Below are 21,888 nucleotides of genomic sequence, written 5' to 3' on the forward strand. Positions count from 1 at the left end.
GGTGGCCGCTGTTCCCCGCGCTGTGCCGGGCCCGGGACTAGGGACGGCAGCGCGGACACGGCGCGGGGCGGGCGCGGTGGTGCTCCGAGGGAGCGCTCAGCGCTTCAGCGCGGCGCCTGGAGCTGGGTGAGGGGCGAGTCCGCCCGGAGTTCCCGCCGCTTCTGCGCAGGCATCGCTGTCGTCGCCCAGCGTAGTAAAGGGCCTTCTCTCGGCGCTGTGATGCCATAGGGGCGCGACGGCGGGGAGGCGGGACCGGCAGAGGGGGTGCACTGTCTTGGGGTTCACGCCGCTCCCGGGCCGCCTTCCTCACCTGCCCCGCCTGCCCCGGGGTCCGCCCGGGCTCTGCCCGCCGGGATCGCAGGGCGGCGGCGCCGCGAATGATGCGCTGCGGGGGCGCCCCGGGCCGGCCGGGCCTCGGTGCCGCGTGCTGAGCGGGGCGGCCGCCGCTGCCGCCCTTCCTGCCGCTGCCGCGGCCCCTGCGCCCCTGGCCCCGCGCCCGCCCTCTCCCGCCGGAGCGCCCGCGGGACGCGCGGGGAGCGGGTGCGCCGGGCGGCTCCCGGCGGGCGCCTTTGTCTCTGTGTCCGGCAGTGCTGAAGCGGCAGCGCTCCATCCCCGGGGCCGACGACAGCCCGGGCCGCCTTCCGTGCCCGGCAATTTTTGTTTTTTTTTTTTAATCCTTTTTTCCTGTATGCTTAAAGACACTTAGGATTTTTTTTTATTAGTAGTATTACTTCCTCCACGTTTAAGTGTCGGCATTGAATGAAATAATCGAGATGGATAAGAAATCATTTGAAACCGTGCTGGATGAAATTAGGAAGGTAACCTCTCGTTTTGTGTGTTAGTTTAATCATTTGATGATGGGCTATCGGACAAGGACTAATAGCTGCAAATTGAAAGGGGGAAACATTTCGATCAGATATCAAGAAGAAATTCTGTACTATGAGGGTGGTGAGGCACTGGAACAGGTTGCCCAGGAAGGTGGTGGATGCTCCAATCCTGGCAATGTTCAAGGCCAGGTTGGACAAGGCCTTGGGCAACCCGGTCTAGTGGGAGGTGTCCCTGCCCATGGCAGAGAGTGTCGGGACTGGATGATCTTGAGTCGTCATTTGAAAGTAGCACTTGGATAAGGTTACTGTAGCATTTTCGCTTCCAAGGAAGATGAGGAATGAAAACAAAGTAGCAAGCATTTCTTATTTGCGGGGGAAGGGCTGCGTTTGCTTGGCCCGACCGGTGTCAGTGTGAAGTACCCACCTTTGATACACTGATTTAGGAGGTACAGCGCACAAATAGGACGTGAGAATGCTGATTTCTAAGCTGTACTCTGTTGTCCTTGTGGAAGTCACTTCTCCCACAGCTCAGGAGTGTGTGCCCACCTTCTTCCTCTGGGATGTTAAGTCTGCATTTTGATGTGAGCTCTGAGCTGTGCTTCTGCATCTCCTGTTTAAAACCTCACCGAGCTAAATACTGCTAGTTGTGGGGAGCAGAGATACAAACCTGGGCTTCCTCGTGTCTGGCGGGGCTCTGGTTTCCCTCTGCACAAGAGGTAAAGCATTTTAATAGGAAAGCTCGAAGTTAGTGGTTGGCACACTTCCCCAAATGCTAGAAGGAGAAAAGGAGAGAGAAAAAATCAGAACCTTTGAGATTAATGTTTCTTGTTTTGCCTAGGAAGCAGAAACCTGTGAGGATGTATTTTGTTGCAGTTAAGCAGAGGTTTTTTAAGAGTCACAGTAGAGCAGTTAACCTGCTGAAACTGTCTTGGTGTGACGATGAAGGGCTTGTTTTAGATGAGATTACTCGTGGCAGAACAGCGATCCATACCTTTTTCGTAATAAGTGGGGTTTTTTGTTATGTTGGTTTCTCTAGGAGAGGTAAATTTCCTTTATTTGGACTCGGGTGCTGGAGCTGAGATTCAGTTCAGTTTCTCTTCGGCATGAGGCAGTGACAGCTGCAATTGCAATATTATTGTTTTGCAACCTATTGAGGTATAAAACCATATTGTGGTATAGAACTGTTCAACAGAAGCCCCAGGGGTGAGTCTTTGTTATCACAACTACATTTTTGCATAAGGTCATGGTTATAAAGTCTCCTTTATAAAACAGCTGAAAACATGACAGTCTAAGATATTTCAGGATGTGGACTTCCCTCCCAACTTATGAATTTGAGTGGAAAATCTGGGAACAAAAAAAAAAATCAAGGAACGACTTGCACATGAATGCTTTCTCTGATAATTGATGGTGGGAGGGAGTAGTGCTTCAATTATATGACTGCAGTGCAGTCCTTCAGAATACGCTCTGTGATTACTAAAGACTTCAGACAAAAGGGTTTAGACATGTGATTTTAGGCAATTATGTTTCCTCTGTGTTATCTGCCTCTATTCCTGTATTCCACCTTGCTGTTGATCTAAGGATCAGTGCTGTGCTGTGTTAATAATAGTTGTGCTGTTGCAGTGTAACATTCATGGTCCAAATGCTGATTTTGTGTCCTTGTTGCTATGTTTTTGTTTAAGCTTCATTTCTACCTCTATGGTAGAATCTTCTTTATTATGTGATTTGCAAGTTTGTTGTGTTGGCATGTTCCATTTTCAGTCCCACGTTTAGCAGGAACAATTATTTAAATGTCTTCATGCATAGCTTACTTCTGTTTTTCACTATATGTATTTACAATTACTAGCAAAATAAACTTTGGGGGCTTTGTTTGTTTGTTTGTTCCTTCCATAAATATGCATAGCAGTGCTTTCTGTTTGTATTCTTGTTATAAAGTCATTCAGTTGTTGATTTAAGAAGGAAGAGTAACGTTTTGGTAAAAAATATGACATACCCTGCTTTTTTCCAAAATACATGAAGAGGAGGAAAGGACAGAAGAAAAAATGAGCATGAAGGGAGAAATTCTTTCTCCCCGTGACTGCAGTGTGTCTGTGTTTGTATGTTAATGAGGTACGGAAGGGAAGAAGGTTGCCTCAAACAGTATCTAAGTGGATTTCTGTGCAACCTTTGCTACTCACTCACAGTCAAGCTGCAGTGCTGGAGACCATGTCTGTCAATGTGGAGGGACAGGAACAAAAAAGCAAGGGTGAGGGTAGATTTTAGGAGAGAAGCTGTTGGGAGAAGGATAGAAGTGGATGTGGGGATAAAGCTAAAGGTGGTTTGAGAATACATAAGATCTACCATCAGAGGGGGAACTTGGAAACTGTGGAAGAAAGGTGTTTTCAGCAGCTTGGGGCAGGAATTCAGCTGTTAGCTGTCTTCTTTACATCTTGTACCAGTCACAGAGAGCTGGGAACAGGAGAGGGAGGAAGTCCTGGCTATTAGACAGCTCACGTGGTTATCAACAAAACTGTCTTGCCACAAAGTCAAAAGGCCAGTGCTGCGTTAAAGTACTGTGCCTTGTTTGTTTTGTATGACTGCATGTTAAAATTTGAAATGTGTAAGGATGATGATAAGACAGTATCCATCTCTGGTGCAAGCTTTGTTGTATATTTAATTCTGTCTGTATAGACTCATTATCCAATTTCTTCATAAATTCACTGAAGTAAAATACTTTGCTACTTAGTTTACAGGGGCCATGCAAAGAGATTGCCTGAAAAATCAACTGTGTTATCTTGTTTAACTGAAAGTTGACCTAAGTCATTGGAGCAAAAAGAGAGTGATGATGTTCTCTCAGTTATAAGCAACAACAAAAAAGCAGAACAAGTAAATTAAAAAATGAGTATTTTTTAACAGAAGAATTAAATCATGTCTTTCTGCTCTTCCCTGTTCTCAGTTACCTAAGGAATGTACTGTTACTTCAAAGTGCTGCAGTGCAGTTGATACAAATGTCACTTTGTAGGGGCAGATTTTAGATTAATAGATTAGCAGATGGTTGTGCTGTAATTATAATTTTGAGTCACTAATCATGCATCTTTTTTATTCTATATCTTTTAGGCTGTATTGACTGAGTACAAATTAAAAGCTATTGAATATGTTCATGGATACTTTTCCAGTGAACAGGTAAAGTCAACACTGTCATGGGTTTAATGGGAGCTCTTGTTTTTGGGTATTCGGTAATACAAACAGGTTGTCGCCAGTCATACTGAGGCTGATCATATTAGCTTTTCATATTTATTAACTGAGGAGATTTAATTCCTTACTATTATATCAGCATGACACTATTAAAAAGAGCTCCAAGTTGCTTTGTCATCAAAATCACTACATTTTTATTTTTACTGTGTCAGGAAAATGGTGGAAATTTATCTTAATGGAATTTAGGATTATTTTTCATGTAGTCTCTAAATAGAGATGTAGTAATAATGTGTAATATGATAATACATAGATTTTCTTTTTCCCATTTCTTTTCCTGCTGGCTTTTTTTGGTGTATGTTTGGGAATATGCTGTTTGGGATGCTGATTCTTGATAAGCTTTTTCAGAGAGACTTGATTTTTTTTTTTACTTATTCTAAAACAGTGGCATTGTTATGCATATATGCAAATACATGTAGAAAAGTAAGTATTTGAAATATTTCCATAGAAAATATTCATCTCATAAAATAGAATTTTAGGTGCCTATTTAGAAATAAAAAGAAGGTTAGATGCTGGTAGGCACCAACAATCAAACACACAGACATACAGATATTTTTTAGCAATATACCACTGTGCTAGAAAAGTGGAAAGGTCATGTTGATGCTATTAGCATACATTTTTAATATATCTAAAAGATTAATTGAAGGCCTTACTGTTGCAGGTTGTTGAATTACTGAGATACTTCTCCTGGGCAGAACCACAGCTCAAGGCAATAAAGGCTTTACAACATGTAAGTTCTTGTGACATAATCTTTTGGAATAAATTTGCTCTCCTAATGTCATTTTAATTTTAGGACACCTACTTTTCAACTGATGAGTCAATCTACCCTTTAAAATCTTCAAAGTTTCTTCTTCATCTCCTTCTTCAGTGGTTTCAAGCTATGAAACTTCATACTTATAATTGGGGTATCTTTTCTGACTAAAGTGGCTTTTACTTTCCTGTGTATCTCAGTAATAGATGTAACCCTTTGTAACTATTGTTAACTCTCCTGATTTCTTTGCCTTGGGTGAGTGCTTTTTGGAGCTGCTTGTTTGTAATTTAGCCTGTAGAGTCTTCTTCCCAATGGGAGGGAGAGGCTATTAAAATTTCAGTGAAATACACCATATGAATATGTTACTGAGTTGTATTCTGAGTTTAGAATAGTTGTACTGCCTTATTTTATACACATGTTTTTTCTTTCTTATCAGAAAATAGTGGCAGTTCCAGCATCAAAAATGGTTAATATTCTCAACTGCTTCACATTCAGTAAAGATAAACTTATTGCCCTTGAAATCTTAGCTTCGTAAGTATCTCTTGTGCTTTATTTCCTTAACTTATTTTGGTTTATTTCATGTTTGAGGATATAAAACTTCAGATACTCCTAGAAGGAAGCACTGTGTCTGGTTAAGGTAAAGCACATGTCCATTACTGATGGGGCTGTTCAATAGAGTAATTAGAAGCAGACATTGTAGAAGTAGAAATAAGGCTGAGAGAATTTGGTTTGTTCGGCCTGGAACAAGTTGGGGTGACCTAATTGCAGCCTTCCAGCACCTGAAGGAGGCCTGCAAGAGAGCTGGAGTGTTGTGACAGGACAAGGGGAATGGCTTCACACTGAGAGTAGGTTTAGACTGGATATCAGAAAAAAAATTACCATATTTAAGCCAGGGGGTTTTACTTCAATAGTAATATTATAATTTGGACTAATTATGTTTTTTTAATGTACTGTTGGGTAGTGGCTCAGTAAGTGTGGGCCACTTTTCAGTGGTGCATTGTTTCAGCTTATGCAAAGGCAATGGCAGTAATTGTCTGTCAATACCTTTACAGCAACATTGTTGATGCTCAGAATTATCGCCTTATTGAAGATCTGTTCAGAATTAATATGTCAGAGAAGAAAAGATGCAGAAGAATTCTCGAACAGGTAATCAAGATAAACTATCCTTGGTTCTATTAGGATTCTGTTTACATCCTTATGGTCACTGAGGGGCCAGGGCTTAGCATGAGGACTTCTGGGAGCTACTGCTGGGAGACAAGCTGAAACAAGCAACTGCAAAAGGATAAGAGCTGTGTGATGCACATGCAACAAAAGGGGAAGTTTCTGTCAGGCACTAGGAACATATGGAAAAAGGGGGCATATTTGCAACCAGTGCCGGAGGAAACTGTTTGTTTTAGAGAACACCAAATGCTTAAGCCCAAGTTCAGTATGAGCAGAGGTGGACTTTGGCAGAAGTTTATACTATTTGGATTATTTGGAATAAGACTTGAGACACAGACTCCAATTGTTCCATGTAGGTTGATTCATGCAGTCTAAATGTCATAAAGTAGTAACTAGTTTCTTCAGAACATTGAATTTGATAGCAAATGATGTTCTTTCTTGGTTATTTTGCAGGCTTCAAAAACAGGTTGTAAGGCTCCTCATGCTATGATATCATCCTGTGGCATGATTCCTGGCAATCCTTATCCCAAGGGCAAACCAAGCCGCATAAATGGAATTTTTCCAGTAAGCACGATCCTATGCTTTTGCTTTTCACAAATGAACCCTTGATTTAAGGTTCATTGTAGTACAACCAATCCCAGAATTCATATACATGGACGGAGGACTGGAATCAAAACCAAAGTGCGTTTGTTGGGTTTGTTTTACCCCATTCCACATTTATAGGGAACTTGTATTATTTTTATTTGCCTATTCTTTCTATGCTGCTTCAGGTAAAGATTACTTCATAAATAAAACATTATTCATATCAGGAAAACATTGTAAACTCTAGCAGTGTTTGGCAGAATCAGGAGAGGAGTCAAGAGCTTTACTGGTATGTTGATAAGGTGACCTAATAGGGTCACTGCTATACTACTGCTAATCTTAGTGTGGCTCCTAAACAAGCATGTTAAGCATTTCATGTGAACACTTAAGGGACAGCAAAATTAGTGTTATCATGTCCACAAGTCAAAATGCAGAATTTCATCATCAACATGGACTGTTTAAAATGCCTCTCTTTAAAAAAGCTCAGTGCTACAAACCAAGCTATTGGAATGCTCTTACTCATTACTTTACGAGCCTAAAACAGTTGGTTGTTGTTTTTTTTTTTTTTCCTGACAAACATGGTTACTTTCAGAATGTTCAAAAACTCAGATGTAGTTCAGGAAAAAAAAATATGGCAGAAATTGTACAGCAAGATTTGGTTCTAAATTAATGCTTGGCTTAATTTTCTTTTGTTTCAGGGAACCCCTATCAAAAAGGACACAGAAGAGTGTACTAATGAAGGAAAGGGAATAGCAGCCCGTATACTTGGACCATCCAAACCAGTATGTCTAATAAATTAATAAATAAATGAAACTTTGAAAAAAACCCCAAAACAACCACCAGCCAATTGACCAAGGCTTTGTTATAAAATTCTGTTATGTTGTAAGAAGACTGTAGAGCAGCAATTTAATTGAAGCTAAACTTCTATAATGAATATGACCTAGTATTTTTTTATTTAACTTGAAAATGAGCTCTAGTTTTTATCTGTAGCGGGGGAGGATCCTCTACTGGATGCAATCTATGTGCGTTTGAAGACAGAATTTAAATTATGGTAGCAGAAGAGAAAACTAAAAGCATTTTTAGTTGTCCATCATGAGCTGCTCTCTGAGGATTTCTCACGTGAACACAGAAAATTTCTCCATCTTTGAAACTTGAATTACAGCAGTGCCTTAGAGGTTCATGTTTCTTGACAACACAGCTGATGTGTATTTCAAAATTTTTAAGCGTGTGGGACAAACTTTCAGTTGCACCTGTTACTACTTTGAAGTATTGTCCAAATGTTTTATTACCACTTTTATTATGAGATGTTTCCCACAAAGCTGTATTATTTTAAAGGCATAGGTACCTTCAGAAATATTTGGTAGTTTTAAATGTGCTAAACATTTAAAATGAGAAGTCAGTCCAAGACTGCAGTGTGAGAACTGCAAGGCAGAAAGGAGTTCCCTTTCCCTCCTGTGCTCAGTTTTGTATTAAAATCCAAAGGTATACTAGTGATGTTTGCTTCACTCTTTTCAGAAAGAGCGAAATAGTTGCAGTCACTATGGATATTATGACGAAATTTTGTGTCACATATATTTGTAGTGAAGAATGCCTGTCTGTAGTAGTATCTGAAAGTTAGCTTTTTGTCTGAGAAACATTAGGTAATGCTTTCACTATTGCTTTTCCCATTTGTTTTTTGTTTATGTAGGCTCCATCAACGTACAATCCACACAAACCAGTTCCATACCCCATCCCACCATGTCGGCCACATGCAACTATTGCACCAAGTAAGGTTTCTGTGTTCTAGCTTGATGCTATTGTTTCATGCATTTGCCTTTTAAGTAATGTGTCAAGTGTCAGTTTCTCTGACCATGGTCATCTCTGAAATTGGTTTCTGCTCTCCAAGCATGCTCTGGGTACTGGTTTCTACCTTTTCTTGTCATGACAGCAGAATTGATTAAAAGAGGACTATATTGACTTATTTTTCCAACATCCATAAGAAAAAGTCACAATTTATGGGAGGCATTGTGCATGTTAGACAAGGCTAGGGCTTTGGCTTTGTTGTAACGTTTGACCAAGGTTTGGGCTTTGGCTTGACAAGTCTGGCTTGTTGCTGTAGAACCCAACTTGGGATATGGCCAGCCACAGCCCTGAATTGGGTGGAACTGTGTAGGAACTTGCTGAAGGGCTATAATCTGTTTCTCAGTTGCCTTCAGCTTTACCTTCTCTCCATCATAATGGAGAGCAAACAGTTTCCTAAAAGAAAAGTAGATTTCAGTCTCAGAAGGGAAATAGTGATTGCCTTTTCCTGCTATTGGTCTGTTTCTAGCCTTGTGCCTTAGGTAAGATTGAGCCTTTATTTGTAAGCTCCTCTCTCTTTGCTCTGCTGCATCAATTGTTTGATTCCAGACATCTTTGGAAGGGAGCAAGGCAATTGCCCTTTCTTTGGAAGAAAGCTTAGAATACGTAAAGTAGTCAGATTCAGATCTGGCAGCTGAAAGCCTTTTCTAATCTTGAAATTCTGTACTGTAAAACAAGGAGTGCTCTGGTTAGGACACTTGCTTTTCATTGATGTTGGGGATTTCAGGGAGTTTTTCAGGTAGTTGATAAGAAAGTGAAGCAGAACTCCTAGCAAGCATGCTGAAGGCTGGGTCATCTAATCAACTTGATGTCTGCAAGTCTTTTTATAGCCATTTTAGAAAAATGGGCACTACTAGTGGCTAAACTAAGGCTGATTGATGATTTATGCCCAGGAAATGACTTGTTGCCAAGAAACTGTGCAGCAAACTTGTGGACTAGCTCAAATTTATATTAAATAAATCCTAACCAAAGTATCTTAAAGCACAAAATTTGGCTTGTGAAAGGATATAAATATTAGTACAGCTTTAGGATATGAAACAGCTTTTGAGGTTTCTGGGCCTTATTAGGCTGCAACATATTTTGTAAGAGAGCTCTTGTGACAACAGAACTTATAACTGGTAAAATGATGTATATGTGCGTGTGTGTTTAATGAGATTGCAGATGCTGACCTGAAACTATTGAATGTGATTGTTTTCAGTCAATGGTCAGAATGATGAATTGTTTTCTGCCTCTTGAACATTTCATTCCTGGGTGATGCAGTGATTGCTAGTGGCTTTTCTGATTTTCAGGTCGTGCAAGAAATCTTAACATCAGGTGGAATTACTGTGAAAGTGTGAAATTAGAAAGGAGTTGTATATGACAAATTACTGCACTTTCAGTATTGTTCAAGTGCTACCTTTGCCTGTGAAGACTAAGTTCTTATGCTCTTAAACGATTAATTCAGGGCCACTGTGAAGTGTGTTTGTGTTCTTGCAACTTAAATTCATATGTGTTTCATCAGAACTGTATACCACAGCAATACAACAGTTTGAGTTGCTCAAAAAAATAAGGGAGGAAAAAAGGTATTTTTAATACATTAATTGCTGTAAGAATTTTATATTGAAATAGTTTGTTAACCCACTTCAATTTCTTCACATTTAAAGAATTATTGAAGAATACTAGATTAAGTATTTGAGATGGGACATTTTTCTCTGTATTTTCTGGCTAGTGTTAAAGGGTCATAGTTACTGATCTGCGTTTGGCTCCTTTGTTTGTCCAGTTTTAATGTTGAAGAAGGAGTTGCAACAGCCTTTAAATTAGGAATAGGAATGGAACCAGTGATGCTGCGGACACTCTGTATCACTCCTCTCCTTTGAGTTTTTTCAGGCAAAATGGAACTGAAAGGAACTGAAACCTGACTTTTTCAGGCTCTCTCAAGAGAATTGCCCTTAGTAAAATTTGGATCACAATGCATGCCATTCAGGCAGACTTTGGCAAAAGCCAACATCCAGCCTGAATAATTAACTGGTCTAGCTTTTTGATGAAGGAATGTCTTACAGTCTTGAAAATGTTCTTTTAAAGGAGACGATGCTTACTGGTTCATCTAGATACAGATTCTTCTGACAACGGGGATGTGTATTGCCTTTGTTATTTTAGGTGCTTACAACAATGCTGGCTTAGTTCCAATGGCCAATGTCATAGCTCCAGGCTTACCAGCTCCTCCACCATACACTACTAATCAAGTGGCATCAGGTAAAGCATGCATATCTTTAAAAATATTCATGTTGATTTTCCTGGTTCATTGTTGGGAGTGGATCATTCATTCACTGCTGGAGTGTCATTTGCTTTTCAATAACAAGTTGCTGTTCTCTGTTTAGAAAATGAGGACCTTTCCAGCCAGGCAAAACCTTCACAAAATCAAGGTAAATTGCAAATCCACAGGGGGATTTTTGTGTTGATTGTATCTTTGTTATTTGTTCAGAAAATGTTAACAACTTGTTTAGTGGGATCTTCATAAGCTTCTAAGTATGTAGCCGCTAAGTATGGGAATAGGATCTCTTCAGAGTGGAGAAAAAAAATCATCAGAAATTTGTCACTTAGAAGCATTGAAACGTTACAATTCATTCTTTTGTGTTAGCTCATCAAAGTTTTTTATATTCTTCATTATATAAGTATGTGAGAAATCATGTTAAAAACTAAATCAAAATACCCTTTGCAATGTCATGCACTTAAATACTTCAGTAAATCTTTGCAATTTTTAAAACTCTGGATGTCTATTGGAAAAGTCATTGACATTTTAATTTCATAGATCAGTTGCAATAAGAAGGTAGTAATACAAGAGAGATTTAGATATTTTTGAATGTCTTATCCCAGAGTGTTAGATCCAACTATGTCTACCTGCACTTTTTTCTTACCCTGTAAGATCTTCTGTTCCTTTTACAAAGACAGCTGTGCATTTTTTGTTTTTATTTGTGTGGTGCTTTGTACAATTAGTACAAAGCATAATAATAAATCCCATTAGGAACTACTTATAAACAGGCTTTGATAATACTTTGTTAGATTTGACAAATCCAAACAGAGAATTTACTGGCTGTTAAGTCAGACATATTAACAAATACTGCAAATAGATAAAATGACTGTGATAAGTTTACCTGCTGTAAATATTCCTAGGGGCCCAAAAAAAAGTTATGTTTTGTCTTTCCTTCTCCATGTCCAGGGATGGTTCTACAGAAATGTTTCGAAGAATCACTTCATTCTTATGTACCCCTCTTTAAGTGTGCATGTATTTTACAAAGTAGTTAATACAGCTAAATGAATACAGTGTAAGGAATGAAATATTCTCTCAGGAACACAAATTCAGCAACAACTCTGGGTTCTATTGCAGCTGTATTTCATTGGTGATTATCTTGGCTGTCAGGATTAAATAACTGTGGTCTTTAGAAAAGTCTTCAGCTTGGGAACACAAAGAGAAAAGAACAGAATCCAGAGCTGGGCAGTCTGGGTTTTTTTGAAAAGAGTATCTCAAAGGAAATAGTTTGTTTGCAGACTTGCTAGTTTTAGAGTTTCAACATACACAAAATGGGAGTTTGTCATATCAACTTAGGTCCAGGATTTTAAAGATTACTGTTTTGGATTTGTGTGTAGAATTATATGTAGAATTCAGGCCAGAGAGACTTTTAGGCTGTTAAGAGAGTTATGGGTGATGAGTTTGACTGGTTGGATCAGTGTCTTGCTTACAGTTGAACAGAATATTCCGAAAGTAAAATAAAGCACAAGGTTTGCTTGAGAGGGATGATTTATTAACATGTTCATGTTCCACAGGAAACTAGAGGCAGGCATATCGGGACTCTTGACATGCCCATGTTCATAAATGCGGCTCCTTTCCATTAATCTCCACCTCCCCATTCACAGTGTGCCTGCCTGTTTTCCTGCAGCTTGACTGATGTCTCTAACTTACTTTGTAGGATTGACACAAGCTGATACTTTTAGTGTCAGGTGATTGCCTTTATTACAGACACCTGACTAAAGACTCCTAGAAATACTTGTTGATAAAGTCAAGTGCCAATGTTAGTTTAATACTGTAGTGTGATACATGAATTTAAAAGTGTACCTTCTTAGAATCAAAATCTGAAGGAAGCACAGTGAAGAGAATGACCTGATTTTGAAGGAAAGAAAACTACCAGCACCTGAAATCAGCTTTCTTCAGTTGTTGACTAAACTTCTCTGAAATCATGATACATTGAATTAACTGGTTCTGAAGGAAATTCTGACCTTCAGTGAGAATGGATGCAGAGGAGCCCAGGTGATCTGATGCTGATGGAATATTAGATCTGGTTTGGGTACTGCCAAATGTTAGGGACCAGAGGGAGGGTGTTCACCTGTATCGCTTAGATGTTGTTACAGAGTATATTTGAGTTTCTGACTGTTTTGCATGAGATCATGAAGAGGTAGCAGATGTCACAGGGTGTTTTATAAAGGAGTGTTAGCCCACATGGTGTATGATTTGTGTGATGTGTTTGTGTGTACCTTTCTGGTTTGTTTTCATAGGCCCCGCTGTTCATTGTTTATATGTAAACATTGTGTGTTAGCTATTGCCTGTATATCATATTTTGAAATGCTGTATAAAATGTTTTTGTGTTGATTTCAAACATTTCTGACAGTTTCAAGTATTCTTACTGGTTTTGTTTCTTTGCAGCTTTCTCTGCACAAGCGAATCAGCTCTTTACTCCTCATGGTTCTAATCCTTCAACACCTGCTGCTACTCCAGTCCCTACCCCATCACCTGTCAAGGCAATAAGCCATCCATTAGCACCTGCAACTCCACTCATCTCTGGGATGAACATGTCTACCCCTGTCCTTCCTGTTTTCCCAGGACAGGTCTCCTCTTCCATCCATACATCTCAGCCATCCACCCCAACCCCTACTGTCATCAAATCCCTTTCACTGCCTGGTGTTCCTGTCACATCTGTTCAGAGTGCAACCTCTACCCCCATCCCCGCAGTTTTCTCTGGGCTGGCTTCTATCCCCGCTGCTATGCCCGCTCCGCAAGGTTCTTCCACCCCATGTGCCACACCTGCGCCTACTGAAGCTTTCGCATCTGCTGCTACACCATTTGCTGGCCTCCCGTTCTCTGCAACCTCTTCAGTTGCTTCTGCTAATAATCCTGCTCCATTGTCATCAGTTTTTGCTGGCCTCCCTTTGTCCTTGCCGCCCAATGCCCAAGGGATTTCTAGTCCTGTTCCATCTACAATTGCTAATTCTCCTGCCACTACCATTCCTGGCTCACTAAGCTTGCCTAACCCAATTTTGTCTGTCTTAAAGGGATTTCTGACATCAAATGACACTTCATTAATCAATTCATCTGCTTTACCTTCTGCTGTGACAAGTGAGCTTGCTTCTTTATCTGCTCTTGCTAATCAAAGCTCTGACCCTCCCACTTCCTCTGTCAACAAATCTTACACTCCATCAGCCACCCCCAACCCACAGCGCTCCTCCACACCTGGGCTGGCTATTTTTCCAGGTCTTCCATCCCCATCTGTAGCCAATTCTAGTTCCACTCCTCCAACATTGCCTGCACAGTCACCTTTAACCACTTCACCATCAATTATGCCAGTCAACTGTGGCTCATCAGCCTCCCTCTTGCATGGCACAAGTCCTACTAATCCTGACCAGCAGCTTTCATCAGCCCCAGCTGCCACCAGTATCCCAGTTCTGGTCAAAACAGAACCCATGAGTCCTACCCTGTCAGCCTTCAAAGGTCCTTCTCATTCAGCCAGCCCTTCTCATGGCACTCTAGGACTGTCAGGGCTTGGGCGTGCTTACACCTCAGCAGCTTCAGTGCCAGTCAGCTTACCCAGTTCCCTGAACCCAGCGCTGTCAGGGCTCTCCTCTTTGAGTGCTCCTCTGAACAACTCCAGTTCTCTGGCTTCCATTTCCCTTGCCCCACATGGCTCCTCTGCTCCCATTGCCCCTGTGTTCAATGGACTCCCTCCTTTCACGTCTCTAACCAGTAACTTTGCTTTTACTGGTAACCCAGCACTGACCCCGCCCGTCACTCTCCCAGGGTCTCTGTTGGCCACTCCGGCTACAACCGCTTCAGCCGTGTCCGCCCCCCATGTGAGCTCCACTGCCGCCGTACTCTCAGGACTCGCCGCCTCCGCAGCAGTCTCCGCTCCACCCTTCTCGCTTAACTTGTCCAGTGCTGTCCCTTCCCTTTTTTCCGTTGCCCAGGGACCTCTGGGATCATCAAACCCATCCTTCCCTGGTTTTCCTGTCTCTAACACACCCTCTGTCACTCCTGCTCTCCCTTCTTTCCCTGGCCTCCAGGCATCTTCTGCAGTAGCAGCAGTTGCACCATTGCCGGCAGCTGCCACAGCCCCATCTCCAGCTCCAGTCCTGCCAGGGTTTGCCTCGGCCTTTAGCTCAAACTTCAACTCTGCACTTGTTGCGCAGGCTGGGTATGTTACTGTTTCTGAGGGAGGTCAGAACTATTTCTTTTTCTCTTGAGCAAAATGCTGATTTTACTTTAGGTGTGTAGACAATGTTTTCACTCGTAGTTAAAAATTATCTGCAATTAGTAAAGTTAGTTCACTACTAGATTTCCACTTGTCTTTAGAAGCTGATAGGGCAGTGACTAAATAGGTTGGCCTCAATAGTCCTTGTTACAACAGTCTAATCCAGTGAGGTGCTCAGTGATTTTATTTCCCAGATGAGGATACTTGGCACCTCCTAGGCTTTTACAAGAATAGATTCCACGTGGGCATCCATTAACACATACAGGTAACAGCAGACAATACCTCAGATGTTTTAAGGAAGTACTCAGCATAAATTCTTGTCTGTAAGGTTATTTTTGCGTGCGAACTGTAGGCACAGTTTAGGTACAAAACAGAAATTCTGATTCCCCTTAGGTGTGTTTCAGACAATCTTGTGTGTTTATGAATAATTTTTAGGTGGGTAAAGACTGTACTTCAGTTTAGAAATTCTGGCCTTCATGAGATTTAGAAAAAGAAGTGCTTTTGTATTTTATACAGACATAAGCTTATAGAGAGTGAAACAGAATAAGACATGGTGAAGATGTTCCTAATAATAGCCTCATTTTGACATTCTTTCAGGTTGACTTCTGGACTACAGACACCAGGAAATGCAGTTTTTCCTGGTCTTTTATCTCTCCCTGGTATCCCTGGCTTTCCCCAAAGTGCCGCACAATCTTCCTTACAGGAATTGCAGCACAGTGCAGCTGCACAGTCAGCACTACTACAGGTAACGTGCCTATTTGTTAATACTGTTCTTCTTCCAGTGATCTCTTGAGCATGTATTTGCCTGTTAACTCCTTGGGATTAGTTTAAGTCAGTAAATGATGAAAAACCCCTAACCTGTGTGAGAACTGATTGTAAGGATGATGATAAAAACCTACTTGTATTACCTTTTTACTCAAGGCCAGTGTACAATGCTTCATAAATGAGACTAAACCTTATCTAAAACTCTTTGTTAAATGGGGAGAAGTAAAAGAAAAGGTAATGGAAATTATTTTTTTTTCCTGGGCTTGTGTTAAATCTAATGAGCTGACCATACCATTGCAAAATTTGTGCTCAGTTCCAGTCTTACATTTGAATAACTTAGAGATTTCCGTGGACCCTTTTTTGTGAGTTACATGCCTCTTCACATGTAATCTGATTGTCTTGAATTTGTGTCTGTTGTGGTTTTGCCTTTCTCTTGATAGTTCCCACAAATAGAATTGTAACATAAGCTTGAAGTGGCTTTGGGTAATGCGTTCATTGTCAATTGTCCATGAAACAGCTTGTTTCACCCATCAACCTATATAAGTTAACTGAGACTATAACTATAATCAGACTTTGTGTTTATGTGTGTAGTTTGTCCTTTGTTAAAAGCAGCCTCTGTACAGATTAAGGATTCTTGTAAAAAACTTACCCTTCTCTACAACATACTAAAGGAGAAAGCTGAGTGTCTTGATCTAATGTTTTCTTTCTTCTGTGACACATCAGTTGTTGAAATGGAGCACGTGTCTAAGTACTGTTCAGAGTGCAGCATATTGTCAGATGTCTTTTAAATATCAGGGGATTGGAAGAAGTAAGTTACTTCATCTAGGCCATGCTGCTTTTGCAGCTCAGGAATCTATTTGTTCTGTAGAAATGTATGCAGATTGCATTCAGGGAATGCAATTTTTATTTATAAGATCCAGTCACTAAAATTAACACTTACTTACTTGAGCAATGAAGAGAAGGAAAGTTCAAAGTCACTAAAATATTACAGCTCCTGATTAAGATATGCCTTCCAAATCAGCTGGTGCTTACTCCACTGGAAAGTAAATGCCATTAACACTTCTTTGTTTTCCCCCTTAATCCAACTGCTTTTTTCATTCTCTGGTATTTCAGAGCAATAGTTACACTAGAATTTAACATCGGTGTATAGATGCATTGCTCATCTCTATTCTTTGCACACTTCAGATTATAATCCATTTGTTATGGCTTGAGTAGGACTGGTATTGTGGCTGAAATTTTGCTTAATTTAGATTTTTGTTTCCTTGTTTTTATCAGTGCTGTTTCCTAACTTCTTATCTTCCTTAAAGGCGCATTCTGCTTCTGCTCTGGAGAACTATACAGCTCAGCCTGAAGGTTTTGCTAACTATCCATCAACACCAGGAACACCATTTTCATTGCAGACAAGTCTGCCCCAGAGTGGATGGCAGTAAATACCAGGCATTTCTAAAGACTGCAGTGTTTGCTTGACAGAGCCTGATCCTATTCACTTTGAAGGCTGTCTCTGCGATAGTGGGAGCATGGTCTGAGTTGAGGAAAGAAAGGGAAAACATGAGGGTAAAATATTTCCAGGAAGCTGTGTCAGATGTCAAACTTAATTTGTGATTGCATTCAATTTGATTCAGGGTCTGATCCTGTGAATTGCTGAGCATCCTTGACTCTCCTTTAATTTTAAAAGTTCAATGTTTGGTGTCTTACAGGATCAGGAACATTCAAACAGATATTTATGTAAATAGGGCAATTGACTGTCAAACTGAATAGGGAGACCAAGTATACTTAATAGTGTGTATAAGCACCTATGCTTCTGTTATGTTTTGTATGGTATACGTGGTTAATATAGACTGAGATCTAGACTGACACTAGACAAATAAAGCTGTAGACGACCTTTTGTGTAGACACACTTCTTGTGTGTGCACAAATCAAGGTCAGTTTATGGCTTTTCAGATGTTTTCTTCCTATGTATGAGGATCTCCTGTTAGCATCAGCAGTATGTTGAGGGGAGGGTAGGTCAGAGGTGTGTGGGGATTTTCTTATGCTTTGAAATATTGTCATGGGCTTGCTGCTGAATTGAGTACTCCTTTGTCTGAACATGAAAGCTAGGAAATGATGCTGTACTGTATTTGGGTAGAAGTGGATTATGTTTTATTGGAGTATGGTTTAGCTAGCTGAGAATATGTCTTTCCAAAGTACATAAAAACATTTTAACTTGCTTCTAAAATAATGTTCTGTAATATTCTCCTTGCCCCCAGCACCCCTCTGAATGAAATAATTGTACTGCGGATAGGCTGCCTATCTGGCACTTTTGACTGCAGACTTATGTGAATGTTTACAGACATGGGGCAAGTTCTTCTCTCCCTTATACTCACAAACAAACTGGTTCTCTAAATGCTTTTCAGCTATAAACTACAACTTGATGGTGCTTACGTTATCCTGTGAGTATAAGTGGGAGCAGAATTTGGACCATGGATTTTTTTAGTGTTTTTCCTTGGAAAACGTACATGATTTTAAAGGCATATAGCTAAATTAACTGTTACGATGCAGCATATAGAAAGGTCTTGCTTTGTTAGTGAAACTGAGTTGTGCACTCTTCTAATAATGTTAGTACCTGTGGCAATGTGTAACACATCATTGAATATCATCTATTTAAGATATGCTCTTGATCATGGTTTAGAGACAATAGAGATGAATGATATTCAATCATGTGATTAAATTAAAATGTAGAGGATACTACACTGTAGAAATGTTCTGCACCTAGAGTTTTACTTTTTTAAAGATTGATTCTGCTGGGAGATGTTGCTAATGTATTTTCTTTCAAGATGTGAACAAACTTTTTTAGAACGTTAATGGAAATTACTGTATTGGTTTTTAACATAATTTTTTTAAATAAAAAGTTTACAGTCATGGCAAAAAGTCTTTGCTGACTATTTGCATATTTACCTAAAATACAAATGAATAAACTTGTTTTTACTAAGATACTTCTACTGCTTGATCTTGCTTATGCTGTTTCTTTATGATGCAGAATTCTGTCCATAATTATAAAATTGACTTCCTAAAGAGTGACATTAGAAATATTCTATTAAGTTTTTAGATGAAAAATTTAAATCTTTTGACATTTTAATAATCAAACTTATATATTATGTTAGATTAAAAAATATGTTGTGTCCTTACATTTTTTTAGTTTGTGAAACCTGTTAAATTCTGATGATTCTCCACTCTGAACTGCTCTTAAAATTGGTGCCTTCTATGTTGACTTAAGAAATCTGTGGAAGAGACCTACACCATCTTTCATTTTACTCTGCTTCTCATTCTTTCCATAACTTGTTCTTTGTAGATCAATTGGAGAAAATAAAGAGGTATCTTATCAAGAGCAAATTGGCTTTTCTCCCCTAGATGTGAATGTAAAGTAGTTCCAAGTCAGTAAGAGTTTTGTAACCTTTCTGAGGTGCTGAGTTTGACATCCTGTTTTAATCCTAGTTTCCCCATCAAGCAATCGAAATTTGAACTAATTCACGTCACCCTGTAGTCAAAAGCAAGTAGTACTGTTTTGTCAGAAAGTAAGCATTTCGTGCCTCTGTTTCTAAAAATATCTGTTGAATGGCCATGGGGTATGGGGGTTCCGGTCTGAGCATTGGACACCTCAGATGCCAAAGAGACTCAAACCTTGTTTCTCCAAATGAAAACAGATGAGAAGTAGTGAAATCCACTATATTAAATGCTCTTCTCCTGAAACAGTGTAGTTACAGGGTGGTGTCCACAGACTTTACCAGAGAAGAGTATTTGATGCTCCCATCAGTGTTAGGCAAGTGAATAGGTTAAGAAATATTCATTTGTGAAGTTTTTATGTCTGGAATGGGTTTTCTGGTTTCTATTGAATCATATTGAGCAGGATTTTGTAAATGGAACTCTCCAGTGGTTAGGATTAAAATTCAGTTTTTAAAATATTTCTCCTGATGTAAAATTGTTTTTTATTAATGTTTTCCCTCTTCAGGAATAAAGTCTGTGTTCTGCATTGCAGCAAACTGCTGTGACCCAGCCTTGGAATTTCTGAAGGAAACGATTTGTCCTGAGCTCTTTCATGCTTACTTGAGCACCATTTTTAGACAGCCAAGGAAACATCTGCTCCTGAGGCAAACCACCTTAAACTGAGCCTGTTCCGGGAAAGGGCTCTTGCTGAATGACTTTAATTTTGGACTAGCTGTGACTTTTTTTTCACTGTTCAAGTTGCTTATTACTGCTCTATTTCATATGTATTGACAGACTGCAAAAGATAAGGTGTAGTGAAGTGTTCCGAAATAAAATCTCTTTTGCAACAACATATGGGGATTATGTTTGCAAACTCAAGTTTCAATGTTTCTTTCAAGTGCTTTAACTGCAGATGCTGTGAATAGGAGAGAAACAGAGTTACTTTCTATCCTTTTCCTGTGGTTTGCAAATGAGTGTTCCAAGTTTAGCTGGGCCTGAAAGGAAACTTGTCATGGTATGAATGTTCTTGCTTTCTTGCGAATTGCCTTCCTTTCTGTATTGAGAGAGGAGCAGTACCTGGCTCTCTCATATTTACTCATGCTCTAGTGGCCAAAGGGGGGCTTTCTGTCATCTCCAGATCTGCAGCTATTGAAAGCTGATGCCATTTTCATGAGGAGCAGCAATATGGGGATGTTCCTACAAGCAACAGGACAGTACTGTTAATCTGCTCTCTGTCCTGTCCTGTCTTCTTAACGTTGACCTGGGCAAAAGGAATGCTGAGCCTGAAGCAAGTAGGCAGAATTCAGGGCCAGGAAAGGACTAAGCTGAGAAATCTATAGAGACTGGCCAAAGCCCAGTGCATGGGAAGGAAAGTAGTATGGGCCTAAAAAAGGTCAGAAAAAGACAAACCTACAACTTTGTTTGCAAATCTCATGTGGGGACTGCCTGACGATTCTTTTTCACACCTTTGGGATTAGCACTGTTTAAAAATGGCTGTGGATTAAGTCTCTACAACTGGATGATGAGGTAAGTGGGAGTAAGTGGACATTGTAGAGACACTGTAAAGGACTGGTGCCATTTATAAATGTAGCAGTTGGTGCAGAGAAATGTTGGAGAATGGTGTGCTTACAGGTAAGCACCTGGTCATGCCTGACCTGAGCCCTCACGCTGCTGTTGGAACAGAAGTTGAAGGCTTTAGCTATATCACAGATACAAAACTGCAGAAATAGCAGAACTGTGAGCAGTCTGAACCACAGTCATCTGATGTTGCTTCTAAGTCAGTAGGTTCTGCTGAAGCAGCTTTGAACTCAGTCTTTGTGGCTGTGCCCTGTGTCACAGGAGTGCCCCAGTGTTCAGCACCAGTGAACCTGCAGCTTGTAAACTGCTCTGCCCCAGAGCTCTCATGTGTTTTGTTCTCTGAGTGTTTTACAGTACTCTGAGACCCATGCCCCAATATAGGCCCAAGGAGAAAGTGTTAGCAACGCCCTGACTTTGATTTCAAAATTTTGAAAAGGGAATAAAAGTGCAACTGAAGTTAAAATGAAGGAACTAATACTGTGATGTTCCTGAACACAAACAAAAAGCATCATCTGCTTTACTCACCTATATTTACAGTCACCTCAGGGAGTTGTCAATAAACAGGGAGCAATTATGTCTGTTAACTTTTAGTACATGTTGTTCATTTATCTGATGCTATAAACAGCAGTGTAAACTGTGGCATTCAAATGGCTCAGAATTAAGCTATTTTCAATAACTTTTTTGTGCTCTAAAATGAAAAAATAAATGTTGGGATAGTTTTGCATATTATGCTTTTGCTTCTGAAATAATCAAACCACATTTCTCTTGTCACTGTTCATGCTTCCTACCCTGCTAGTAAGCATCTGTCCTGAAGAGGTTTGATCAGCTCAGTGTACAGAAGTCAAATAATGAGGAAAATTCTACAAATGGCTTAAAATGAATATTGTCACACTTTGGGAGCATATTGCAATAAACATGTCGATCCTGATTTTTCAAGCTATGCTTATGGCTTTCAGTGGGATTTAAAATGTCAGTTCAGAGTAGTAGTTTCCTCTCTGTGAGACTGAAAAAGGATTCTCTGGGGAACAATCAGCTTTGAATGACCCATCTGAGGCTAGTGTGATTACTGGCAGGGAGGAAGACTCGGGCAAAATGAAGCTGGAGCCAGATCTTCAGGTATTCTAGATAACAAGTTCCCACTGAAAACAGCCCTGTAATGAATGCAGCTTTATGTCAAACCTCTCATATTAATTTTATTCAAATA

At 40.1% G+C, this 21,888-nt stretch overlaps 1 protein-coding gene across 3 annotated transcripts; it reads left to right on the top strand.

Moving 5' to 3' along the window:
- The first annotated feature begins 49 nt into the window (after positions 1 to 49).
- Positions 50 to 19,959, top strand: PROSER1 (proline and serine rich 1). Of its 3 annotated transcripts, XM_069011780.1 has the most exons (14): positions 50 to 126; positions 723 to 818; positions 3,921 to 3,986; positions 4,717 to 4,785; positions 5,243 to 5,337; positions 5,859 to 5,952; positions 6,421 to 6,531; positions 7,248 to 7,331; positions 8,237 to 8,315; positions 10,525 to 10,620; positions 10,746 to 10,790; positions 13,064 to 14,825; positions 15,480 to 15,627; positions 16,955 to 19,959. In XM_069011780.1, exons 2-14 carry the CDS (start codon positions 774 to 776, stop codon positions 17,075 to 17,077), a joined length of 2,817 nt encoding a protein of 938 aa, XP_068867881.1. In that variant the 5' UTR covers positions 50 to 126; positions 723 to 773; the 3' UTR covers positions 17,078 to 19,959. The 3 variants fall into 3 exon arrangements, with proteins under 3 accessions (XP_068867881.1, XP_068867900.1, XP_068867891.1); XM_069011799.1 differs by lacking the exon at positions 50 to 126 and having other exon boundaries at positions 485 to 818; positions 19,633 to 19,959; XM_069011790.1 differs by lacking the exon at positions 50 to 126 and having other exon boundaries at positions 485 to 818; positions 19,660 to 19,959.
- The last annotated feature ends 1,929 nt before the right edge of the window (positions 19,960 to 21,888 follow it).

This window comes from Aphelocoma coerulescens, chromosome 1, assembly GCF_041296385.1.
Source record: "Aphelocoma coerulescens isolate FSJ_1873_10779 chromosome 1, UR_Acoe_1.0, whole genome shotgun sequence".
NCBI classification, from domain to species: domain Eukaryota; kingdom Metazoa; phylum Chordata; class Aves; order Passeriformes; family Corvidae; genus Aphelocoma; species Aphelocoma coerulescens.

Coding starts and splice junctions, on each gene's coding strand:
- PROSER1 (XM_069011780.1), top strand. CDS start 774: ATGGATAAGAAATCATTTGAAACCGTGCTGGATGAAATTAGGAAG. Junction 819..3,920: donor TGCTGGATGAAATTAGGAAG/GTAACCTCTCGT, acceptor TATATCTTTTAG/GCTGTATTGACTGAGTACAA. Junction 10,791..13,063: donor AAAACCTTCACAAAATCAAG/GTAAATTGCAAA, acceptor GTTTCTTTGCAG/CTTTCTCTGCACAAGCGAAT.